Here is a 22,642-nt window from a genome sequence, read left to right as displayed (position 1 = left end):
CACGTGCACATGGGCATGCATGTACCTGTCATGTGCAGGTGTATGTGTGCACATGGGCATGCATGTATCTGTCATGTGCAGGTGTCTGTGTGCACGTGGGCATGCATGTATCTGTCATGCACAGGTGTGTACATGCACATGGGCATGCATGTATCTGTCATGTGCAGGTGTGTGTGCACACACATGGGCATGCATGTATCTGTCATGTGCAGGTTGTACATGCACATGGGCGTGCATGTATCTGTCATGCGCAGGTCTGTCTACATGTGCGTGCATTTGTGTGCATTGTGTGAATTATGTGGGTGTGTACATGTGGAGGGGAGGTTCATGTTTGTGTGTGTGTACACATGTGTGTGTGTGCTTGCACGAAGTTTTTAAATTGGAAGATATAGTCGGGGTGGAACCACTCTCCACCCAGTTAGCCCAGCACCTGGGAGTCCTGCACTCTCTTCCCTCTCTAGCAAGCCCTGAGGGTTCAACCTCCAAACCAGACCTCAAATCCCACCACCTGTTTCCACGCCCGCTGTGCTACCCTAGCTAAGTGCTACGGAATGAACATTTGTGTTCCCCCAAATTCATAGCCTTAATCCCCAATGTCATGGTATAAGGAGGTGGGGCCTTTGGAAGGTCATTAGGTCGTGACAGTGGAGCCCCATGATGGGATTAGCGCCCCCATAAAAAGGGACAGGAGATGTTCTCTCTGTCCTCCAAGTGAGACACAGCTAGAGGGCAGCTGTCTGCAAACCAGGAAGAGAGTCCTCACCAGCAGCAAACCACGCCCACGCCCCGAACTTGGACTTCCAGCCTCCAGAACTGTCAGAAATAAACGCTTGCTATTTATTGAAGCCACCGAGTCTGTGGCATTTTGTTGTAGCAGCGTGAGCTGAGTGAGACTCTAAGGCACCCCCATCTCTCGCTCGGACTGCTGCAGTAGCTTCCCAACTGGACGTCCTTCCTCACCTCTTGCCGCCTTAAAATCCACCCTCTATCTTCTCGCTGGTGTGAGCTTGCTTATTTATTTATTTATATTTTATTTCATTGGCGCGAAAGTCACGTGACATAAAACCACTTAAAAACGAATGGGCCGGGCGCAGTGGCTCACGCCTGTAATCCCAGCACTCTGAGAGGCTGAGGCGGGTGGATTGCTTGAGGTCAGGAGTTCGAATCCAGCCTGAGCAAGAGCGAGACCCCGTCTCTACTAAAAATAGAAATAAATTAATTGGCCAACTAATATATAGAGAAAAAATCAGCCGGGCATGGTGGCGCATGCCTGTAGTCCCAGCTACTCGGGAGGCTGAGGTAGGAGGATCGCTTGAGCCCAGGAGTCTGAGGTTGCTGTGAGCTAGGCTGACGCCACGGCACTCACTCTAGCCTGGGTAACACAGTGAGACTCTGTGTCAAAATAAATAAATAAAAATAAAAAATAAACATAAAAATGAACGACACGGTGGCATTCTGTGCATTCACGATGTTGTGCGACCACCAAGTCCAGCTCCAAAACATTTTTCAACATTTCATCTCCTCCCCCACTCTCTCCCCACCCCCCACCCCCACCCCCAGCCCAAGCCCCTGGCAACCACTAGTTGCTTCCCCGCTTTGTGAATTTATCTGTTCTGGTATTTTGTCAAAATAGAAACATATGTGGTCTTTTGTGTCTGGCTTCATTCACTGAGCATGAGGCTCAAGTTCTATCCACATCGTGGCATGTGTTGGAGCTTTATCCCCTTTGATGGCTGTGTAATATTCCACTGGGTGGCCGGACCACATTGTGTCTTGATGAACGTCTAAGTCGTTTCCACCTTTTCGGCGATTGTGGCTGTCGCCTGCTTATTAAAATCTACAGATGGCCTCCAGGGCTTGGGAAATCCCAGCCCGTGGGTGAAATCCACCCATCTCTGTATAGTCAAAGGAGCAGTGGCACTTTGGTGGGAATCGGAGACCCGGCTGTGGTGGCCTCCTCTGTCCCTGTGCCCAACCCTTTTCCCAAAGCCTACCTCCCTGGCCAACCAATGGCCAATGCCTTGCCGTTGTCCAAGGCCTGAGCTGGTTGTGTTAGCGGCCACCAGACATATCGGGGTGCCCTCTCTTGGCAGCTGCCAGGTGCCAAGTGGTGGACTCTCCTTCTGGGAGTTGGTGGCTGAACGAGTTGTCTCGTCTCTGGCCCACTGCTCAAGGTGAGAGCCAGGGTCTCTGGGGAGAAAGGAGCTCTGGGGTCTGGTTGTCACTAGGTCAGCCCAGCGGCCACCCCTGACCCCCTCACCCAGCCTGCCTGGACCTCCAGGCTACACACCCCGGACAGGGCACTCTCTGTCGGCAGAATGCCTCCAGCAGCTGGGAGCAGAGCGTGCCTGCCAGCCTGGATGGCCCATCCCAAGCCAACAGGGCACAGCACCCCAGAAATTTCCTCTCTTGTTTTATAAGTACCTTCGTAATAGCCTCGATTTTACCTCTTGGCCCTCAGAGCCAAACACACTTTTTATCTGGCCCTTTGCAGAAAAAGTTTGCAGCCAAACTTGTCCCCGAGCTCAGGGTAGATGCCAAGTGGCCTTCACCCGGGGCCTCTGCTGGGCTGGGGGCCCTTGTAATTTTGCCCCCTCTGCCCCAGGCCTCTTGGGCCTGTGTGCTTCTCCTTCCTGCTGCCGAGAACAGTCTTCCCCGGATCTCCCAAGCTGCCTCTTCCTTGTCATCTGTTTTTCTCTCTGTCTTTTTAAAATTCATTTTTTATTTTTAGAGAGGGTCTTGCTCTGTCACCCAGGCTGGAGTACAGCAGTGCAATCATAGCACACTGCAGCCTCCAACTCCTGGGCTCAAGCGATCCTCCTGCCTCAGCCTCCCGAGTAGCTGGGACAACAGGCACATGCCATCACACCCGGCTAAATTCTTGAAATTTTTTTCTTAGAGACGGGGTCTTGCTATGTTGCCCAGGCTGGTCTCGAGCTCCTTGCCTCAAGCGATCCTTCTGTCTCGGCCTCCCAGAGTGCTGGGATTACAGGTGTGAGCCACCATGCCTGGCCTGTGTTTTGATTCAGGAACCCCTCAAGAGGGCACAGAGAAAGAGAGACAATGAGAGAGAGAGAGAGAGAGAGAGAGAGAGAGAGAGAGAGAGAGAGAGAGAGGGGGGAACCCCTCAAGAGGGCACAGAGAAAGAGAGACAATGAGAGAGAGAGAGAGAGAGAAACAGAGATGGAGAGAGAGACAGAGAGGGACATTGATTATTATTTTTTTTTTTCCTTTGTGAACATCCAGGGGAGACATTGATTATTTTAAGGAATGGGCTCACATGATCATTGGGGGTTGCACACCATAAATCCACAGGGAAAGCCAGCAAAAGTGGAACTCAGGGAAGAGCTAACGCTGCAGTCTTGAGCCTCAAGGTTGGAAACTAAGGCGGAATTTCTTTTTTTTTTTTTTTTTCTTTTTACTATTCCCAGTGAGAACATAAAAGGCGGAATTTCTATGTTGCAGGCTTGAGGCATAATTCCTTCTGCGAGAAACCTCAGCATTTGCTCCTCTGACCTTCAACTGATCATACGTGGCTCACTCACATGACCAAGGCTCATCTTCAATTCCCATCTAAGGAATACCTCCCTAGCAACATGCAAACTCGTGTTTGACCAAACAACCAGCCATTGTAGCTTGGCTAAGTGGTCACACAAAATTAACCCTCACATCACTCGATCTAACATTTGGGGGCCCAAGCAGGGGGATTGCTTGAGGCCATGAGTTGTTGGAGACCAGCCTGGGCAACATAGCAAGACCCCATCTCTACAAAAAAAAAATGTTTTAAAAAAGTCAGCCAAGTGTGGTGGGGCATATGCCTATAGTCCCAGCTACCTGGGAGGCTGGGGCAGGAGGATCGCTTGAGCCCAGGAGTTGGAGGCTGCAGGGAGCTGTGATGATACCACTGCACTCCAGCCTGGGCGACAAAACAAAACAAAATCCTGTCTGTCCTGGTCACAGCTTCCACCAATAGATTTCAGCTCAAAATAAAAACAGGCATAGACAAAACCAAAAAGCATCCCCAGGTGTTCGAGAAATGAACAAAACGAACCCACAGCAGGTGAAAGGGAGATGGACCGAGACAGGAAGTAGCGTGGTGGCCTGGCGGAGGGCATCGGCTGGGATTCCCAGTGAGCACAGAGGCACCTTGGGACTCCCTTCTATGGGACACTTTGGCATTTGGGGCTGGAAGGACAGGGCGGGCTGTGTCCCATGTCCCCATATTCCTGGGATTGGGAAGTGGGGGTCTCCAGGACCAGGGTGTCCCAGGGAGAGGAAGGAGGCTGTGCCAGAGGGACTTGCAGGCTCAGGGGCATGTCCCGTGATGACCTGGAGACTGGATCCCACCCCTAACACAGGCACCGTCCCGGCCTCCAAGGGGCCAGCGGTGCCCTGAGAAGAGGCGCTGGGGGCCCCAGTTCCCCTTAGCAGCAGTGGTGGCCCCCAACACCCGTGGCCGCTGCTCCCCACGCAGTCCCGGTGACGCTGTGACCACAACGGCCCCCACACTGCCTCCCTGACTGCTGACTCACGTCTTCCCCTCCCCCGGGCACCAGCGGAAACGCCGCCCTGCCCACCCCCACCCCCTCTGTCGGTGCAGCGGGCGGCGCGCTCCACCCCAAGGCACTGACTAGCCTGTCTGGGCCCATCTAGAGACTGGGGCTGGTGGCGTGAGCCGGGACGAGGGTTGGAAATGAGGACAGGTGAGGATGCAGGTGACTAGGCAGAGCAGGTTCAGGATGCCACTGAGGACACAGGGGAAGGTGTAGGTAAGAAGGCAGGTAAATCTGCAGGTGAGAACGCAGGTGAGAATGCAGGTGAGAACACAGGAAGAGACCCAGAGAAGGATGCAGGTAACTCACAAGTGAGACCCCGGATAAGAACACAGAGAAAATACACCTGCAGAAGAAGATGCTGGAAAATAGTGAGAATGCTGTTAAGGTGAGCTCACAGATAAAGATGGAGGTGTGGGGCGGCAGGGAGGATGCAAAAAAAATAATGCAGGTGGATACAGGTGAGGGTGCAGATCAGAGGGCAGGTATAAAGATTCAGATGAAAATATTGATAAGGAAACAGGTAAGCAAGTCAGTGAGAACTCAGGTGAAGGGGTAGCAAGCTGCAGATGAGGATGCAGGTAAAAGATGAAGATGAGAATTCAGGGAAACATGGAGATTGCAGGTGAGATGCAGGTGCGTGGCAGGCCAGGTGCAGGTGAGATGCAGGTGTGCATCAGGCCAGGTACAGGTGAGATGCAGGTGCATGTCAGGCCAGGTGTAGGTGAGATGCAGGTGTTTATCAGGCCAGGTGCAGGTGAGATGCAGGTGTGCATCAGGCCAGGTGCAGGTGAGATGCAGGTGCATGTCAGGCCAGGTGCAGGTGAGATGCAGGTGTATGTCAAGCCAGGTGCAGGCGAGATGCAAGTGTGCGTCAGGCCAGGTGCAGGTGAGATGCAGGTACATGTCAGGCCAGGTGCAGGTGAGATGCAAGTGCATGTCAGGCCAGGTGTAGGTGAGATGCAGGTGCATGTCAGGCCAGGTGTAGGTGAGATGCAGGTGTGCATCAGGCCAGGTGCAGGTGAGATGCAGGTGTGCATCAGGCCAGGTGCAGGTGAGATGCAGGTGCATGTCAGGCCAGGTGCAGGTGAGATGCAGGTGCATGTCAGGCCAGGTGCAGGTGAGATGCAGGTGTGCATCAGGCCAGGTGCAGGTGAGATGCAGGTGTGCATGTCAGGCCAGGTGCAGGTGAGATGCAGGTGTGCATCAGGCCAGGTGCAGGTGAGATGCAGGTGTGCATCAGGCCAGGTGCAGGTGAGATGCAGGTGTGCATCAGGCCAGGTGCAGGTGAGATGCAGGTGTGCATCAGGCCAGGTGCAGGTGAGATGCAGGTGCATGTCAGGCCAGGTGCAGGTGAGATGCAGGTGCGCGTCAGGCCAGGTGCAGGTGAAGCAGGCGTGCCCTCTTTGGGCAAAGCAGCCAGCACTCTTGCATGTAAAAGAAGAGGAAAAAAATGAAGCAGGGGCAGGTGAGGGTTCAGGTAGGCTGGAGCTGGGCTGCAGGTGAGGCAGGTGGAGATGGCCTCTTGCCTTCCCTGGAAGAATTCCAGCCTTGGGGAGGACGTGAAGCAGAAGGAAGTTTATTGGGGGTGGGGGCGCGGGCGCGGTCAGTTGGGGCAGCCGAAGACGACCATGCTCTCGGTGAAGGAGCCGAGGTCCTGACACTGCTTCTGGAACTCCTCGTCTTGGCATTCCTCCGCGTCGGGCCACAGCTCCACCCACGTGTCCTTCCCGATGATGTAGCTGGTGCTGGGGGCCCAGGGGAGGCAGGTCAGGAGGGCTGGGGGAGGGGGCGGGGGCGGGGGGGAGGGGCGGGCACTCACTTGGGTTTCTCCCCCCACAGGTCGGACGACAGGCCCCACAGCAGGTAGTGCTTCCCCTTCTGCAGCTTTAGCGAGTCTCTGCACTTGATGTGGCTGATGAACTTGCGTTCCTTCCCCACCTGCACCTCGTCGGAGCCTGGAGGGGGGGGGTAAGGACAGGGAAGCTGAGCCTGGCAGGGAGGGGGGATGCGGGCGGTGGCGGCGACCCTGGGGACGGGCAGCGGCGGGGGCTGACCTGACTTGATGACCTGCTCGATGGCCATGATGTACTCATCAAAGTCCTCCGACAGCACCGACCTGACCAGCCTGGTCTTGTACACTGCGGGGGAGGGCGGGGGTCACGGGCGGGGGAGTCGCCGTGTGCTGCAAGTGCCCGGGGCGCGTGGCTCCCGCCCCAGCAGGGACATGCAGCAGAGTCACAGCCGGTCACAGTCACCGCCCCGCACGCAATCACAGCCACCCACAAATACAGTCACATGCACGAGGACAGCTGCTCACGTGCAGCCGTCCACGATGGCAGCCTCCCGCCACCACGCCCCGCACAGCCGCGACCTCACGGCTGCACAAACGCCACCTTTTCCCACGTTCTCACTCACACCCGACGGTCACCCACACCCGCACCTGCCGCCACACCCTCTGACACAGGTAGCCACGGCCAGGCACGCTGTCCGGGCGCACGAAGCCCCCGCCCGTGGCCCACTCACCGTAGTCCACGCCCGGCTCGCAGGCCTTCTCCAGACGGTCTTCCAGGGTGATCTTCTCCTCCCACTTTTGCATGAAGCAGTTCTCTGAAGGCGGGATGGGGACAGGGGTCTTAGCACCTCGTCCTGTCCAGGGCCCAAGGGTATGGCCACCCTAGGAGCCTACCATTCTTGGTGTCCACCGGGTGTGGGCTTCGGGGTTCCCTGGGTGCCCCCGCCCATGGGAGTGGGGGATCTGGGTGGGTGTGGCTCACTGGGGCCCACCCCTTCCCGCCCCCGGGCCACCCACCCTCAGCACAGCGGCACACTTCGTTGTGGCACAGTTTGCTCAGCTTTCCGTCCTCCTTCTCCGGGTGGTAGAACTGGGTACAACTTTCCTCTGTGGGCAGAGAGTGTGGTGAGGGGGTCAGAGGGCTAGGGTGCCCATCCCAGAGACCATGCCTGGGAGGCTCAGGTCCCCAATTCTCAGTCCCTCGGACCTGGAGACGCCGGGTCTCCAACCCTCAGATCCGCTGGGCACTCAGACCCCCACATTTCTGATCTTTGGGGCCCTCAGACCACCCCCAACTCTCAGCTCCCTGGGACCCTCAGACCTCCAACTTGCAAATCTTTGTGACCCTCAGACTCCCAACCCTCAGGTCCCTAGAATCCTTAGACCCTCAGTCTCATATCCCCTAACTCACATCTACCAGGGACCCCCCAGACCCCTGGAACCATCAGACCCCCAACTCTCAGATTCCTAGGACCCTCAGACCCCAGGCCCCGGCTTGGCGGCTTACCCAGGTTGTAATAGGAGTAGACCTTGACCGCCCCAGGCTGGATAAGTTCCACTTGGAAGTACTTGTGAACTTTGAAGGACAGACAGTCATCCTCGGTGTGTGACACCTAAGCGGGAAGGAGGTGCTTGGTCAGTGGGGTGACGCGGGGGCCGTCCAGCCTAGGGTCCTGGAAGTTGGAGAAGTGGTGGGGAAACTAAAGGGCCGAGGAAGGGTACAGGTGGTCGGGGAAGAGGAAGTGGAGAAGATGGATGAGCAGGTCAGCAAATCCATCTTCTTGTTCTCCTATGCTCACAGCTAGACCACAGTTTCCAGATGCCCTCTCCTTTCTATGGGGTGTGGCCAGGTGACTGACCTCTGACCCACAGATTGCTATTGATGTCTGTAAAAACATCCCATGCATGATGGTCTTCTTTTCTTCTAGAAAGAATGGATCCTGCAGAGATGGATCCACCTCCCAGATGGAAGGTGCTTGGATCCCTGAGTGACTGCATGGAGCAGAGGTACAAACTGGGACTTTGAATGAGAAATACAAGTCTGTTCTGTTGAGACCCCATATTCTTAGGGGTTCTGTTCTAGTAGCTGGTGTTACTTATGTGAAAGTGGGATTGAGAGGGGGTCTTGGGGGTATCAGTAATTAGCAGGGAAGATGTGGGGATGGGGGTACAGGAAGAAATAGGGAGGGGAGAGGAGAAAGCCCAAATTGTGGTACAGATGAAGACAGCAGGAGAGTTCCCGATGGGGAGAAAATAAGAGAAGAGAGAAAACATGCAGAGAAAGGAACAAGGCTGGGGACAGAGGCAGGGGGCAAGGCAAGTCTCCTCTTCACGAAGCACTTTTTTAAATGACCAAGGTGGCTCTTCTTCAATGGTTGTTTAAGACTCTGATGAGAAGTTGGAGGAAGCAAGGTGCAAAATAAGGTTGGAACATCAGTGGTCAGAAGGTGACCTGTTTCTAGAAGGTTCTGGGTTGACCACCTTGTTTTCCAAGCCTCTCCCCTTAACACCTGCCAGCACGGACATTTCCCCCCCTCCAGCTGGGGACCAGCCTGACTTAGAGACAAAAGCTGAGGGGAAAAGAAGAGGCCAGCCAGACACGGGTTAAACCTCCCAGGAGATGGTGCAGCCTTACCTTGTCCAGGTAGATGATGAGGGTGTTCTTCTCCGAGTAGGCTTTGTTCAGCTCATACTTAGCGATGTATCTGTCCACGCCAGTGCTCAGCTGGGGAAGGGCGGAGCTTGTGAAAAATCCCTCCTGGACTCCTCTCTCCCTGTAGCCTCTTCCAGACCCCAGAGGCCCCTCCCCACTTAACCCAGCCGCTGAGCCCTTCATACCAGCTTGAGGTCATCAATGTCAGGAACATAGCCAGTCATCATGGATATGTCCAGGATGGACATCGTGGCGTCATGGTCTCCCAGGTACCTGGACAGATTAGGAAGAAAGGCATTGGGTCCCAGAGTGGGGTCAGCCCTAGGGGTGGGTCCGTGCCTGGACAAGGGGGTCTTAGTCGGGGGCTGAGGCTTCTAGTTTCCACATATCAGCATAGAGGGAGGTTAAAGTTTAGAAAACACTTCCCCAAGGGGTAAAAAAAGGCAAGGTAGTGTAATAGTCCAGGTAATTAAAGAGTTCAGACTCTGGACCCAACTGCATAGGTTCAAACCCCAGCTCTGTAGAACGTTTGATGAGTTTTTTTGACACCTCCATGCCTGAGTTCTTCTAGAAAATGAAGACAAGAATACAGGCACCCCTCACTTTGCACAATTCAGGTCCCATGATCTGGTTAAAAAAACACTAGTCCTCCAACGACACAGTTCAAATTTCAGTACCGCAGTATATTAGTTATAAGTAATTGCATAAAATTTAAATTTAGTGGCTCACGCTTCAGTCCACGGATCCCTACGTAAAATAACAGGCGAACCTCATGATCAATGACCAGTCATTGTCCCTGCTTTCAAAGTCTGCTGGTGACTGGTCACTGAGCACCCGATATGCGGGTCATGCACAGACAGCAAGGCGAGTAGTTGTGTTGCCTCCTTGTCTCCTGGTGATAAACTCACATGGTGGTTTACAGCAGTGGGTCGTCAAAAGAGAGAATTGGCCAACCAAGATGAAAATGCACCAAAGAAATGAACAGTGATGATGCCAGAAATGAACTTCAAATAGAACATCAATGGAATTGTAGAAGAATAGCAGGCCACAGGAATGTGGACTCTTGCCGTGCAAAAGAAGAGATAAGCGTTCAGAGGAGCTTAGTGAAGGGAAATTTAGCACAAGTGAGGAAGGTGGTAGAGACAAAAAGGATGAAGATATCCCAGAGGAAGGGATGCTGGGGGTTGGTGGGGGGAGGACTCCACATTAAAGGAACTCTTGGAGAAATTTCATAACGTTCAAAGCACAAAGGCTAAAATATTGGAAGCTGATCCCAATTTAGAAAGGGGCATGACTATTTACTATGACATAGTAAAGAGACTTACTCCATATCATAAGTGATAGGAAGAGAAGTCAAGTATTGTCCAAACTACAGTCCTCCCCACAAGTGTTTTACAAAGGAGAAAAAAAACAAAAAAAAAAAAACACCCCACCTTTATCTCAATGTTCTATACTCAAATACTCATCTTACTGTTTTCCATTTTTCCCTATATCCTTATGTTGTGATGGAAACATTTAAAGGTCATGGAATGATTGTGTCACTTTCCCGGCTGATTATGAAGGTCACTTCGACAGTCTCAACTTTCACGGTCGTTGCTACATCACCCACACTGCCGTGCAAAGCAAGGACCGACCATGCTCTCTGCTTCATGGCGGATAGTTAGAAGGGTACCGTGTTTCCCCGAAAATAAGACCTACCCATAAAATAAGCCCTAGCAGGATTTCTAAGCATTTGTGCAATATAAGCCCTACCCTGAAAATAAGACCTACTGATGGGCGTGGCTGCACAGCCCATGGGTTTTGTCGCAGAGCGGTAAAGAAGACGAGCAGCCCTTCCCATCTGCCCCATGAGAGCTCCATTGCTCGACAGGAGAGATCGGGGCCCATGGTTCTAAAGGAAATAGAGTCACAAGGAATTCAGGATGGAATTCGGGGTCTGGAGAGTTATGATTATGTTCCAGAAGAAGGCGACTTAACTATATTTGAATAAATGTAGATTGTTGTACCATACTTAAAAAAAAAATTAACACATCCCCTGAAAATAAGCCCTAGGGTGTCTTCTTAAGGAAAAATAAATCTAAGACCCTGTCTTATTTTTGGAGGAAACACGGTATTAGACACACAGTACATTCGGAAAATACTGGATGTCATGGATATTATTTGTAAGAAGTCTTGCTAGAGACAGAGGGACGGCCAAGATGAACCCAGCTTGAAGGCCACGAAGACCTAGCTTCTTACCTGGTGCAGATGTCGAGGATCATAGAGCTATTGGCATCCTGAGGTTTCTTTTCTAGAAACAGAAAAGACAGAAAGATGGGAGGGGTATACCTAGGTCTTAACTCAGGAGTGGGGCAGACATTAGAATAGGGGTGGGAGGAAGGTGACAGGGCCTTTATTTTACCTGTATCTGGAGCTGGCCTTATGGTGACCCTGAGGTAGAACTTCTTGCAGGTGACTTGGCCTTTGATCTTGGCATGGTACACTGTCACCACCTGGCAAGATGGAAGGGAGGAAAAAGTGTCAGCCCAGGGGACTAGGGACTGCTGGGTACAGGAAAGAGATGGTCCCTCAGGGGCAGAGGGGCTAGAAGGTCATGGGACAGGTGGGTGTGCGTTCCTGTTCCTTACCGACAAAGTGCCTTGGCCTTTTCCTTCAGCTGTTAATGTGAAACCCTCGTTTGCCTTGGTCTGCAGAGAGTAGGGGGAGAGAAGAGAGAGAGTCGGCAATCAAGCCTTCTTCTGCCTGGTCACGTGACCTCCCTCTTGCCTCCCAGCAAACGGTGGCTGGCATGGAAGGTGACAATGAGGAGGGCTTGGCCAGGTGACTGTACCTCTTCTGATCGCAGGAGGCTAGAAGATTCCCAGAGGATACGGTGCCTGATGTCGGAGCTACGGCTGGGCAGGCGGATGGCCACATCCAGGTTCAAATCCTTGTGGTCAGGAACGTCCTTTTGGTATTGGGCCAAGGCTTGGAACACCATGAAGGTGGCCTAGAACCCATCAGAGAGCGCAGGAGTAAGATTGGAGGTCATCAGACACAGAGGACATGTTCTAGAACTCTCCAAAGGACAGAAGCCTAGACCAGGGCTTGGAGATGCTGAGAATCCTTTGGAAATGTGGACATAAGACTGAAGGTCTAGCAACCCTGAGGATGTGATTTAGACCCATCTAGGGGAAAGAGTCTTAGACCAGCGCCTGGAGACATCAAGAATGTATCTAGAATCCACTCATGAGAAAAAGAATAAAATTGGAGCCTGAGAACACTGAGCATATGATCTAGAAGCCAAAAGTGACACTGAGAATGTGACCAAGAGCCCCCCAGGAAGAAAAGAAGTCATACCAGAGCCTATAATTACTGAAACTATGGTCTAGTAGCCACTGGGGGGGGGCTGGATTTTGCTCTAGAGTCACTGAGAATGTAGTCTAGAACCCACCGGTGAGAAAGGGTGACATTGGGTGTCTGGTGGGACTGGGAACATGGCCTAGAATCCATTGGTGACAGAGGGTGACACTGGGATTCCTGGTGGTACTGGGAACATGATCTAGAACCCACTGGTGACAGAGGGTGACATTGGGAGTCCTGGTGGGACTGGGAACATGATCTAGAACCCACTGGTGACAGAGGGTGACATTGGGTGTCCTGGTGGGACTGGGAACATGATCTAGAACCCACTGGTGACAGAGGGTGACATTGGGGGCCCTGATGGGACTGGGAACATACTCTAGAACCCATTGGTGACAGAGGGTGACATCGGGAGTCCTGGTGGGACTGGGGACATGATCTAGAACCCATTGGTGACAGAGGGTGACATCGGGAGCCCTGGTGGGACTGGGAACATGGTCTAGAACCCACTGGTGACAGAGGGTGACATTGGGAGTCCTGGTGGGACTGGGGACATGATCTAGAACCCACTGGTGACAGAGGGTGACATCGGGAGCCCTGGTGGGACTGGGAACATGGTCTAGAACCCACTGGTGACAGAGGGTGACATTGGGAGTCCTGGTGGGACTGGGAACATGATCTAGAACCCACTGGTGACAGAGGGTGACATTGGGTGTCCTGGTGGGACTGGGAACATGATCTAGAACCCACTGGTGACAGAGGGTGACATTGGGAGTCCTGGTGGGACTGGGAACATGATCTAGAACCCACTGGTGACAGAGGGTGACATTGGGGGCCCTGATGGGACTGGGAACATACTCTAGAACCCACTGGTGACAGAGGGTGACATCGGGAGTCCTGGTGGGACTGGGGACATGATCTAGAACCCATTGGTGACAGAGGGTGACATCGGGAGCCCTGGTGGGACTGGGAACATGGTCTAGAACCCACTGGTGACAGAGGGTGACATTGGGAGTCCTGGTGGGACTGGGGACATGATCTAGAACCCACTGGTGACAGAGGGTGACATCGGGAGCCCTGGTGGGACTGGGAACATGGTCTAGAACCCACTGGTGACAGAGGGTGACATTGGGAGTCCTGGTGGGACTGGGAACATGATCTAGAACCCACTGGTGACAGAGGGTGACATTGGGTGTCCTGGTGGGACTGGGAACATGATCTAGAACCCACTGGTGACAGAGGGTGACATTGGGTGTCCTGGTGGGACTGGGAACATGATCTAGAACCCACTGGTGACAGAGGGTGACATTGGGGGCCCTGATGGGACTGGGAACATGATCTAGAACCCATTGGTGACAGAGGGTGACATCGGGAGCCCTGGTGGGACTGGGAACATGGTCTAGAACCCACTGGTGACAGAGGGTGACATTGGGAGTCCTGGTGGGACTGGGAACATGGTCTAGAACCCACTGGTGACAGAGGGTGACATTGGGAGTCCTGGTGGGACTGGGAACATGATCTAGAACCCACTGGTGACAGAGGGTGACATTGGGTGTCCTGGTGGGACTGGGAACATGATCTAGAACCCACTGGTGACAGAGGGTGACATTGGGGGCCCTGATGGGACTGGGAACATACTCTAGAACCCATTGGTGACAGAGGGTGACACTGGGGGCCCTGATGGGACTGGGAACATACTCTAGAACCCACTGGTGACAGAGGGTGACATCGGGAGCCCTGGTGGGACTGGGAACATGGTCTAGAACCCACTGGTGACAGAGGGTGACATTGGGAGTCCTGGTGGGACTGGGGACATGATCTAGAACCCACTGTTGAGACAGCTTAAGATTCCAAGCCTGGTGGAACTTGGGATATGGTCTAGAACCCAACAATAAGAGAGGATAAGATTGAGAGCCCAGTGGAATGGAGAACATGGCCCAGACCCAGAGCAAGGTGGAAAGAGAGGCTTACACCTGAACCTGGGTCCCGAGAACCTAGTCTGGACAGCAGGAGAGAGGAGGAGACACAAAACACAGAACTGCCCCTCTGGGTCTCAGTGTCTTCCCCAGGAGGCCAGTGGGGGGCCGGAGGGGGCAGGATGCATGTGCCCGGGGGTCAGGGCCCCACTCGCCTGGGTGGAGCCGTAGCCACCGCCGTAGTATCTCTGCTCGTTGAGCCAGCGCACGACCGCAGGCACCGTGTCAAAGTCTCTCAGCAGCAGCAGGGCCAAGAGGGCGTAGGATGTGGCCTCCACGTTGTAGAGCTGCTTCCCGGGCTCTTCCCAGCGGTTCTTTTCTACAGAGAGGACGCCCCACCCAGCCCCAACGCTCACTGCTCTGCCCGCCTCGGGATGGCTCAGGAGGAAGCTCCGAGAAAGACAGCGTTCAGGCGTCCCCACTGACATTCAATGCTCTCTTCTCTCGCCAACCCTCACGCCTCCCTTTGAGCTGGAGGCTCCATGCGCCCTTGTTGGACGAGGGACGCACCGAACCTTCTTGCGTGGTTTACAAGGAGGACTTGGTATTCCCTAGAGTCATCCACTCCAGTTCCACTCCAGCTCAGCTAAAAACTGAGCGTCCCAGCTCATGACCGCCCACCTCAAACCCCAGCCGTGCATCTCCCCTCGCCCCGCCAGGCAGCCCCTCACCTGTGGCTGTGTTCAGAAACTTGTTGAGGATGGCGCCGTCCAACTTTTCCATCTGGGCCAGGGCGTAGGCGGCGATGGCCACAGTGTATGGTCTCTTTAGGTTCAGGTAATTGTCTTCGAGGAATTCTCCCGCTTTGTTGATGCTCCCCGGCAGGCTCTGCGAGAAAGAGGGTCGGTTACCCTGGTCATTGCTGCCACCTTGGTTTCATGCAAGCACCACTTCCTGGGAACCAGGTCTTTCTGTCCTTGCAACATATATATGTCTTGGATCTGCCTGGGTTTTTTTGAGGGTTTCCCAGATATTTTAGCCACCGCGAGCTGCCACGCTGGTGAATACCTATTATGTACCTTGAGAAGACCATACCCCCAGTGGTGTGCTGCTAAATGCTTAACAAGGGGCTCTCCAGTGGGAGAGTCACAGAAGGACGATAGTGTGGAATGATTGCCAATGTCTATGGTGTAAATACTTTCACCAGGGCCAATTTCTGGTTTTTGTTTGTTTGTTTGTTTTGTTTTTGAGACAGAGTCTCACTCTGTTGCCCGGGCTAGAGTACTGTGGCATCAGCCTCGCTCACAGCAACCTCAAACTCCTGGGCTCAAGCGATCCTCCTGCCTCAGCCTCCCCAGTAGCTGGGACTACAGGCATGCGCCACCACGCCTGGCTAATTTTTTCTGCATATTTTTTAGTTGGCCAATTAATTTCTTTCTATTTTTAGTAGAGGCTGAGTCTCGCTCTTGCTCAGGCTGGTCTCGAACTCCTGATCTTGAGCGATCCACCCACCTTGGCCTCCCAGAGTGCTAGGATTACAGGCGTGAGCCACCGTGCCCTGCTGCTCCAGGGCCAATTTCAAGCCATCGACGTGGCATCATTGGGCAAAGTGTTGGGAAGAGACGCTCCAAACAGCCCCCCAAACGCTGTTGCATGTATCAGATTGAGCACTCCACTGTGAACACCTCTCATCCATCCAGCCATCTTCCTCATCATAGCTCTCTTACTATCCACTCATTTAACCTCATAAAACCCTAGGAGATGAGAATACTGATGTCTCGAGAGATGCAGTAATTTTGCCGTGACCACCTAGGTCGTCAGTGGCTGAGTCAGGATCCAAACCTCCAGAGAATCCCATAAATAACAAAAACCATCACACCCATTTTCCAGATGCACACACTGAGGCCCAAAGGGGATGTGCCTGAGAGTCAGGAATTGAAGTCAGTCAACAACACACTCTCAATACCCCCAGTTTAAAGCAGACGGAGCTGTGACTCTCGGGGGACCAACGCTCTAAACTTCTCTGCCACAGAATCAAACCCAGAGGGAAAAAGGGACAGGGATGAACCAGCGGCTTTCACTGCTTCCCACGTGGGGTCAGGGGCCCCTTGGAACGTCTGCTGCAAGACCCTCTGGACTAAGGAAATCATCTTAGCTCTGAACCCTGAGTTTTCTCTAAGGGCGCAGCTAGGGTGCAAAGGTCTGTGACCACGCAGGAGTCACTGAGGCTAAAGGAGCTTTTGCAAAAGGGGCTAAAAACTCTCTGAAAATGGCAAAGAAGACAGATTGAGCTGGGGGAGGGCTGGAAATGTCCAGAACGCAGGATCTCGCCCTCCGGGGCTGGATGCGGAGGGGAGGGGACGCTTACATTGACTTGCCCCTCGCAGATTTCTTTCGCCTCCTGCAGCGCAATGAGGACGAACGCGGTGAGGGCCATGTCCTTCTCCTTGTCCTCCCGGAAGCCACCCTGGGCGGGGGAGCAGGAAGCAAGGATGGGGTCACCCGTGTGTCCGCACACGCCAATCAACGCCCCCCTGCCCCCCCGCAGAATCTCAGGGGGGCTGGTCAGAACTGAGTCTCTTCCTGGTGTCCCCGCCATGGCCCAGGAAGGCCAGACTCTTTAGCATTCCTTCAATTATTTGTTCGTCCTGCAAACGTTCCCAGAAGGCCGCTGTGCTGGCACCGTGGGTACAACGATGGACGTAACCCAGACACCAGCCCTAGCCTTCACGGAGCTCCTCGTCTAGTCGGGAAGGTGAACACGAGCCCACCAACTCCTCAAGAGATCTGCAGTTGCAAACTGATGAGTGCTGTGCAGAAGAGGAGCACACAGCGGTGAGAATGAGCTGTGGGAGTGTGACCAGGTCAGGGAGGTCAGGAAAGGTGTCCCCTCGCAAGGAGGGCAAGGGTTAGCATGGCAGGCGGCAGGAATAGCATGTGCAAAGGCCCTGTGGCAGGATCCAGCTCGACTCCTGTTCGTATGCATGGAGTGTGGGAAGAGGGGGAAGGGGGCAAAGGCTGGAAGCCCGAAAGGTCAGACTGAAGCAGCACTTCCAGCACACATCAGGATCTCCTGGGGGGGGTGGGGGAATTGGGGGAGAGCTTGTTAAAACTCAGATTCCTGGACCCTAGAATTTCCGATTCAGTGGACCTGGGGTCCCACTAACGAGTTCCTGGCTGCTGCTGCCGCCTCGGCCACCGGTTTGCAGACCACACACTTTGAGAACCGCCACTCTAAGGAGTTCTGTGTTTAAGAGCCTCGGGACTGTCTAAGGGTTGATCCGATCGGATCTGAAAAATTCACTGCGGCTGCCACGTGGGAGGATGACCACGCAGTGGCTTCAGAATGCAAGGTCCGAACGGGAGGGCAGGGGCGCTCAGGCCGGGGGCCAGCAGTGACGGTGGGGACAAGGGACGGCCCCTGCGCCGTCCAGGCAGCGGGAGGGGTCAGGGGCTGGGGACAGGCTGGATGTGACCGGGGGGGATTCCGGAGCCTCTGCATCTGGGATGAAAATTCTTAACAATGTCCGAACAAGGAGCCGTGCATTTTCTCCTTGCACCGGGCTCCACGGGTCTCTGTCTCTGCAACCTTGGAGGGACACCCCCGGCTCATTTGTCTCCCTGTCCCCCTGGTCATCCCCAGCCCCACAGAGCGAACCGAGTCGTGGCAGCAGGAGGAAGTCTTTCTCCTGCCCACTGTGCCCCGAACCCCAGTCTCTTACGATCATTTCTTGGTGGATCACGGGCCCGTCCTCCTGGAAGACGCCGTCGGGCTTCTGTTTCTCCATGATCAGCCACTTCACGGCCCCGCAGAGGACCTGCGCGTCGATGGCAATGAGGTTGGCGGCCAAAGAGAAGACCTTGACCACGTAGGCCGTCAGCCTGGGGGTGGGGTGGGGCGGGCACAGAGCGTGAGCCAATCGGCTCGGAGATCCAGAGACTGCCACCCCAGCCAGCCAATGAGCAGAGAGGGGCGGGGCCTGGCCCGATGGGCTTGCCCCATTTCTCTGCTCCTGGGGGGGGGGGGTGCCCAGCTGCTGCTGCGTGCAGTTGGTGCCCAAATGATGCTCAGTGACCACTGGACACTCAGCCAGCGCATCCTGCAAGCAGAGGGGTCCAGCGTGTCTGGGCGAGGCTGGCCTAGGGGACCCCCACCCCTGGCTGGGGGCCGGGCCCTGTTCAGGGGGCGCAAGGCAGAGGCCGACGGTGGAGACTCACCAGGTGCTGGGGGCCCGGTTCAGGAAGGCCGCGTAGGCCGAGCTGGGTTGTTTAAAGGCCAGCTGCTGCGTGTACCCTGCAGGGAACAGAGAGTGTCCCCCGGGGAGCCGGGGCTGAGCAGAGGGGTTACCCCAGGGAGAGGAGGTGGGGGGCACAGAAGCGGGGACACGGATGCAATGAGAGGCGCTGCGAGAGCGGGCCCTGGGGTCCCCCAAGAGGCGCGGGGGGGGACACCCACCCTTTTTGATGAGCTCCAAGGCCTCCTGCCGCTTCTCCAAGCCAAATTTCTCCCACTGCTCTGTGTGGTCCAGGTAGTGCACTGCGATGACGGTGGGCGTCATGCCAATCATGTTCTGCTCCCCGCAGCCCGAGGGGGTCACGATGAGATGCTTCAGCCGATCGCTGTCAATGGCGTCCTCTGCCATCTGGGCCACTGGCGTTCCTGCGGCCAGACAGGAGGACAGTACACAAGCCAGGTGACCCACCGTGGAGTGAAGAGGGCCCCGGCTGCTCGGGGCCAAAGCGGTCAGGGGCAGGTGAAGGCCGGGAGGGTGAGACTGGGGTGGGGGGATGGGGGTCCTGCATTTGGCGGGAGGGGGACTTGTGCTCCACAGGGGCCTTCCGGTGGCTGGGTCTCTTGCTTCACCGAGTAGTGAAATAATTCCGGTAACAAGATCCACGAATACTTATATCATATCATGCCTAATGTCAGCTGCCAGGCTCGGAACTAAGAACACCACCTGGTATCTCATTTAATCCTCACACCAACCCTCGGAGGCGGATACTATCAGGCCCCCGATCGCACAGGAGCAAACCAGGGCTCCTGCCCCAAAGCCGCCTTCGAGCTCCCAGGTTGCAAAGCCCCTTCTTCCCTCCCAAGCGATGAGCTCCAGAATTTGCTCTTGAACGCTATTGCTTTGGCCCGAAACGTATTTGGCAGTCAAAGTGCCTGCAGGCGGCTACAGAACAGATCACAGACCGGCTGCTCTAGAGGAAGCGGGGGGGGGGGGGGGGGGGGGGGGGGGGGGGGGAGGGAGGTGCAATGGTTAAACACCTCTGGAATTAGATGGAACTCGGCTCCCGTCACCCCTTCCCAGGGCTCATGTTCCCCCCCCCGCCCCTTGTCCCCCGTGCCTTCCTGGGTCCCATAGGGTCAGGGTCACCTTGCAGGAGAATAGTGGTCTCGGACTCCGTGTCTGGGACTTGGTCACTGAGGTCTGCAGGAGGGATGTCCTCTCTCTGCACGCCCCCTGCAGGTGAGCGAGAGACACAGCGATGGCCCCGGCCCCGCCTCCCTCCACCCTGCCCGCCACCACCCCGCCCAGGGCGTGGCGAAAGTCCTGCAGCCCACTCACCTTTGCCCAGGTGTTCTGGATCCAGGGTGCGAACCGCCACAGTTTTGTTGACTCTGATTCCTTCCGGCTACGCAGTGGGGGTGGTGGTGGTGGCGGGAAGGGTCGGGTGAATAGAAGGACAGATAGACAGGCAGATGGTCAGGATGGCACCTTCATGAGAATTACACTAGCACAGGCGTCAACGCCTCTGAACCTGGCTCCACCCCCTTCTAGCTGTGTGACTAGGGGTCAGTTACTCAACCTCTCTGTGCTTCATCTTCCTCCCTTACAAGGGGGAGGCAACACAAACACGCCTACCCTGTACCACATATGCGGTGCGCTGTGCCAATCCATTACAGAGTTATAAATGAATAACGAAAGCAGAAACCCTTTAGAAATCTTCGCATGTGCCTGGAGGCTTTACTCGGGTTAACTCACTTAATCCTCACAATAACCCAGTGGGGCGGGTACTACTCTTACCGATCCCATTTTTAAAGATGAGGAGGGAGACCAGAGAGGTTAAGTAACTTGCCCAAGGTCACACAGCTAGCAGAACAGAACCGGGGTTTGAGTTTGGACCTGGCAGTTCAGCTCCAGAGCCTGTGTTTTTAACCGAGTTTCCATCAAATAAAAGAACGTGCATAAAGGATTCAGCCCACTGCCGGGCACACAGTAAGCGCTCAGTTAGCTGGTATTATATTAAAAGTGCAAGTCAAGCCCTCATGTGTGTCTACAAAAAAAAAAAAACAAACAAAACCTCCCATGGTGGACAGCTGCTGTTTTTGCCTTCCCAGAACTTAATTCTCCTTTCCCCTAGTAATAACAGCCAGAGTTTCTTTTGGAGAGTAAGTTTCCTCCAATTACAACCTGACAAAAGAGTAAGAGCCAGCTCTCCAGGAAGGCAGGGCTCCGATTGGTAGCACTGCCAATTGCTGTGGTGTAAACACCCCCAGCATAACTGATTCCAAGCTACCGACAGCAGTGAGCCCAGAGCTGGGAAGACTTGGGCACCACTGGCGCCAACACATTCCCGGGTTTCACTCCCACCAGCTCTGTACCGAGACATTTTCCTATTAGAGACAAAAGCAAACACGCCTGCGTCCCTAAGTGTATGTTTTCGTGTATTTTTTTTTTATGGTTCATTTTATTTATTTATTTGGAGACAGAGTCTCGCTTTGTTGCCCAGGCTAGAGTGAGTGCTGTGGCATCAGCCTAGCTCACAGCAACCTCCAACTCCTGGGCTCAAGCGATCCTCCTGCCTCAGCCTCCCGAGTAGCTGGGACTACAGGCATGCGCCACCATGCCCAGCTAATTTTTTCTATATATATTAGTTGGGCAATTAATTTCTTTCTATTTATAGTAGAGACGGGGTCTTGCTCTTGCTTAGGCTGGTTTCGAACTCCTGACCTCGAGCAATCCGCCCGCCACGGCCTCTCAGAGTGCTAGGATTACAGGCGTGAGCCACCGCGCCTGGCCTACAACTGTTCTTTTAAGAGAGAAGCCCACCTTGGCCTCCCAGCGTGCTAGGAGAAGCCTGTAATCCTAGCACGCTGGGAGGCCGAGGTGGGCTGATTGCTGAAGGTCAGGAGTTCAAAACCAGCCTGAGCGAGACCCCATCTCTACTATAAAAATAGAAAGAAATGAATTGGCCAACTAATATATATAGAAAAAATTAGCCGGGCATGGTGGCGCATGCCTGTAGTCCCAGCTACTCGGGAGGCTGAGGCAGGAGGATTGCTTGAGCCCAGGAGTTTGAGGTTGCTGTGAGCTAGGCTGACACCACGGCACTCACTCTAGCCTGGGCAACAGAGTGAGACTCTGTCTCAAAAACATAAATAAATAAAATAAAATAAAATATTGATAATTGTTCACTGTTGATTTTTTTGTTATTAATCTCTTGATTTCTTAAAGCATTCCTTTAAAGTGTATAGAGTATCAGTTTTTCAAGACGAATTCTGAAGATGGAGGGTGGCAATGGTTGCACAGCAACAGAAATGTCTCTTTTTTTTTCAGTCTGTATGCATGCAAATGTCTTTAATGCCACTGAACTGTGCCATTAAAAACGGTTGAGATGTTAGCTTTTATGTCATGTGTATTTTGCCCCAACAAAAACTGAAATAAAAAGGAATAAGAGGAAATATCATTTAACATAATAATCACAGCAGTGATGATAATTTTTAAATTGCGTTAAAATATCATTGATTTCATAAAGAAATGTGGTGTATATACACAGTGGAATACTATGCAGCCGTAAAAAAGAATGAAATTCTGTCGTTCGAGGCAACACAGATGGAACTGGAGGACATTAGGTTAAGGGAAATAAGCCAGGCAGAGAAAGTTAAATGCTGCGTGTTTTCACTCATAAGTGGAAGCTAAAAAACGTTGATGTCATAGAAGTAAAAAGTATAACAGAGGATCCTGGAGTCTGGGAAGGGTAGCGGGAGATTTGTTAAAGGATACAAAGTCACACCTGGATGGGAGGAATGAGTTCTAGTGTTCTACACCACTGTAGGGTGACTATAGTTAACAATAATATATTATATAGTTTCAACTATATCGAATGTTCCCAACACAAAGAAATGATAAATGTGTGAGATGATAGATATGCTAATTACCCTAATCTGATCACTTTACATTATATGTATTAAGGCATCACTATGTACCCTATAAATATGTATAATTATTATGTACCAATTAAAAAATAAAATGTGGCCGGGCGCGGTGGCTCACGCCTGTAATCCTAGCACTCTGGGAGGCCGAGGCGGGCAGATTGCTCGAGGTCAGGAGTTCGAAACCAGCCTGAGCAAGAGCGAGACCCCCGTCTCTACTAT

At 53.7% G+C, this 22,642-nt stretch overlaps 1 protein-coding gene across 2 annotated transcripts in view; it reads right to left on the bottom strand.

Moving 5' to 3' along the window:
* Positions 1-6,116: 6,116 nt before the first annotated feature.
* Positions 6,117-22,642, bottom strand: part of C3 (complement C3) — a 33,621-nt gene continuing 17,095 nt past the window's right edge. For both annotated transcript variants that reach the window (XM_075998215.1, XM_075998216.1), the window contains exons 22-41: positions 19,833-19,899; positions 19,641-19,727; positions 18,716-18,919; positions 18,478-18,553; positions 17,982-18,141; positions 16,628-16,726; positions 14,991-15,147; positions 14,475-14,638; positions 11,832-11,990; positions 11,629-11,688; positions 11,403-11,493; positions 11,240-11,291; positions 9,187-9,274; positions 8,984-9,073; positions 7,856-7,961; positions 7,366-7,455; positions 7,080-7,163; positions 6,611-6,694; positions 6,376-6,511; positions 6,117-6,301 (exon numbers count right to left, since the gene is read on the bottom strand). In XM_075998215.1, the coding sequence (XP_075854330.1) occupies positions 6,160-6,301; positions 6,376-6,511; positions 6,611-6,694; positions 7,080-7,163; positions 7,366-7,455; positions 7,856-7,961; positions 8,984-9,073; positions 9,187-9,274; positions 11,240-11,291; positions 11,403-11,493; positions 11,629-11,688; positions 11,832-11,990; positions 14,475-14,638; positions 14,991-15,147; positions 16,628-16,726; positions 17,982-18,141; positions 18,478-18,553; positions 18,716-18,919; positions 19,641-19,727; positions 19,833-19,899 (2,196 nt within the window). In that variant the 3' untranslated portion in view covers positions 6,117-6,159. The remainder of the gene's footprint in view (positions 6,302-6,375; positions 6,512-6,610; positions 6,695-7,079; positions 7,164-7,365; positions 7,456-7,855; positions 7,962-8,983; positions 9,074-9,186; positions 9,275-11,239; positions 11,292-11,402; positions 11,494-11,628; positions 11,689-11,831; positions 11,991-14,474; positions 14,639-14,990; positions 15,148-16,627; positions 16,727-17,981; positions 18,142-18,477; positions 18,554-18,715; positions 18,920-19,640; positions 19,728-19,832; positions 19,900-22,642) is intronic.

This window comes from Microcebus murinus, chromosome 27, assembly GCF_040939455.1.
Source record: "Microcebus murinus isolate Inina chromosome 27, M.murinus_Inina_mat1.0, whole genome shotgun sequence".
Taxonomy (NCBI): Eukaryota; Metazoa; Chordata; class Mammalia; order Primates; family Cheirogaleidae; genus Microcebus; species Microcebus murinus.
This window is presented reverse-complemented; position numbering and strand designations above follow the sequence as displayed.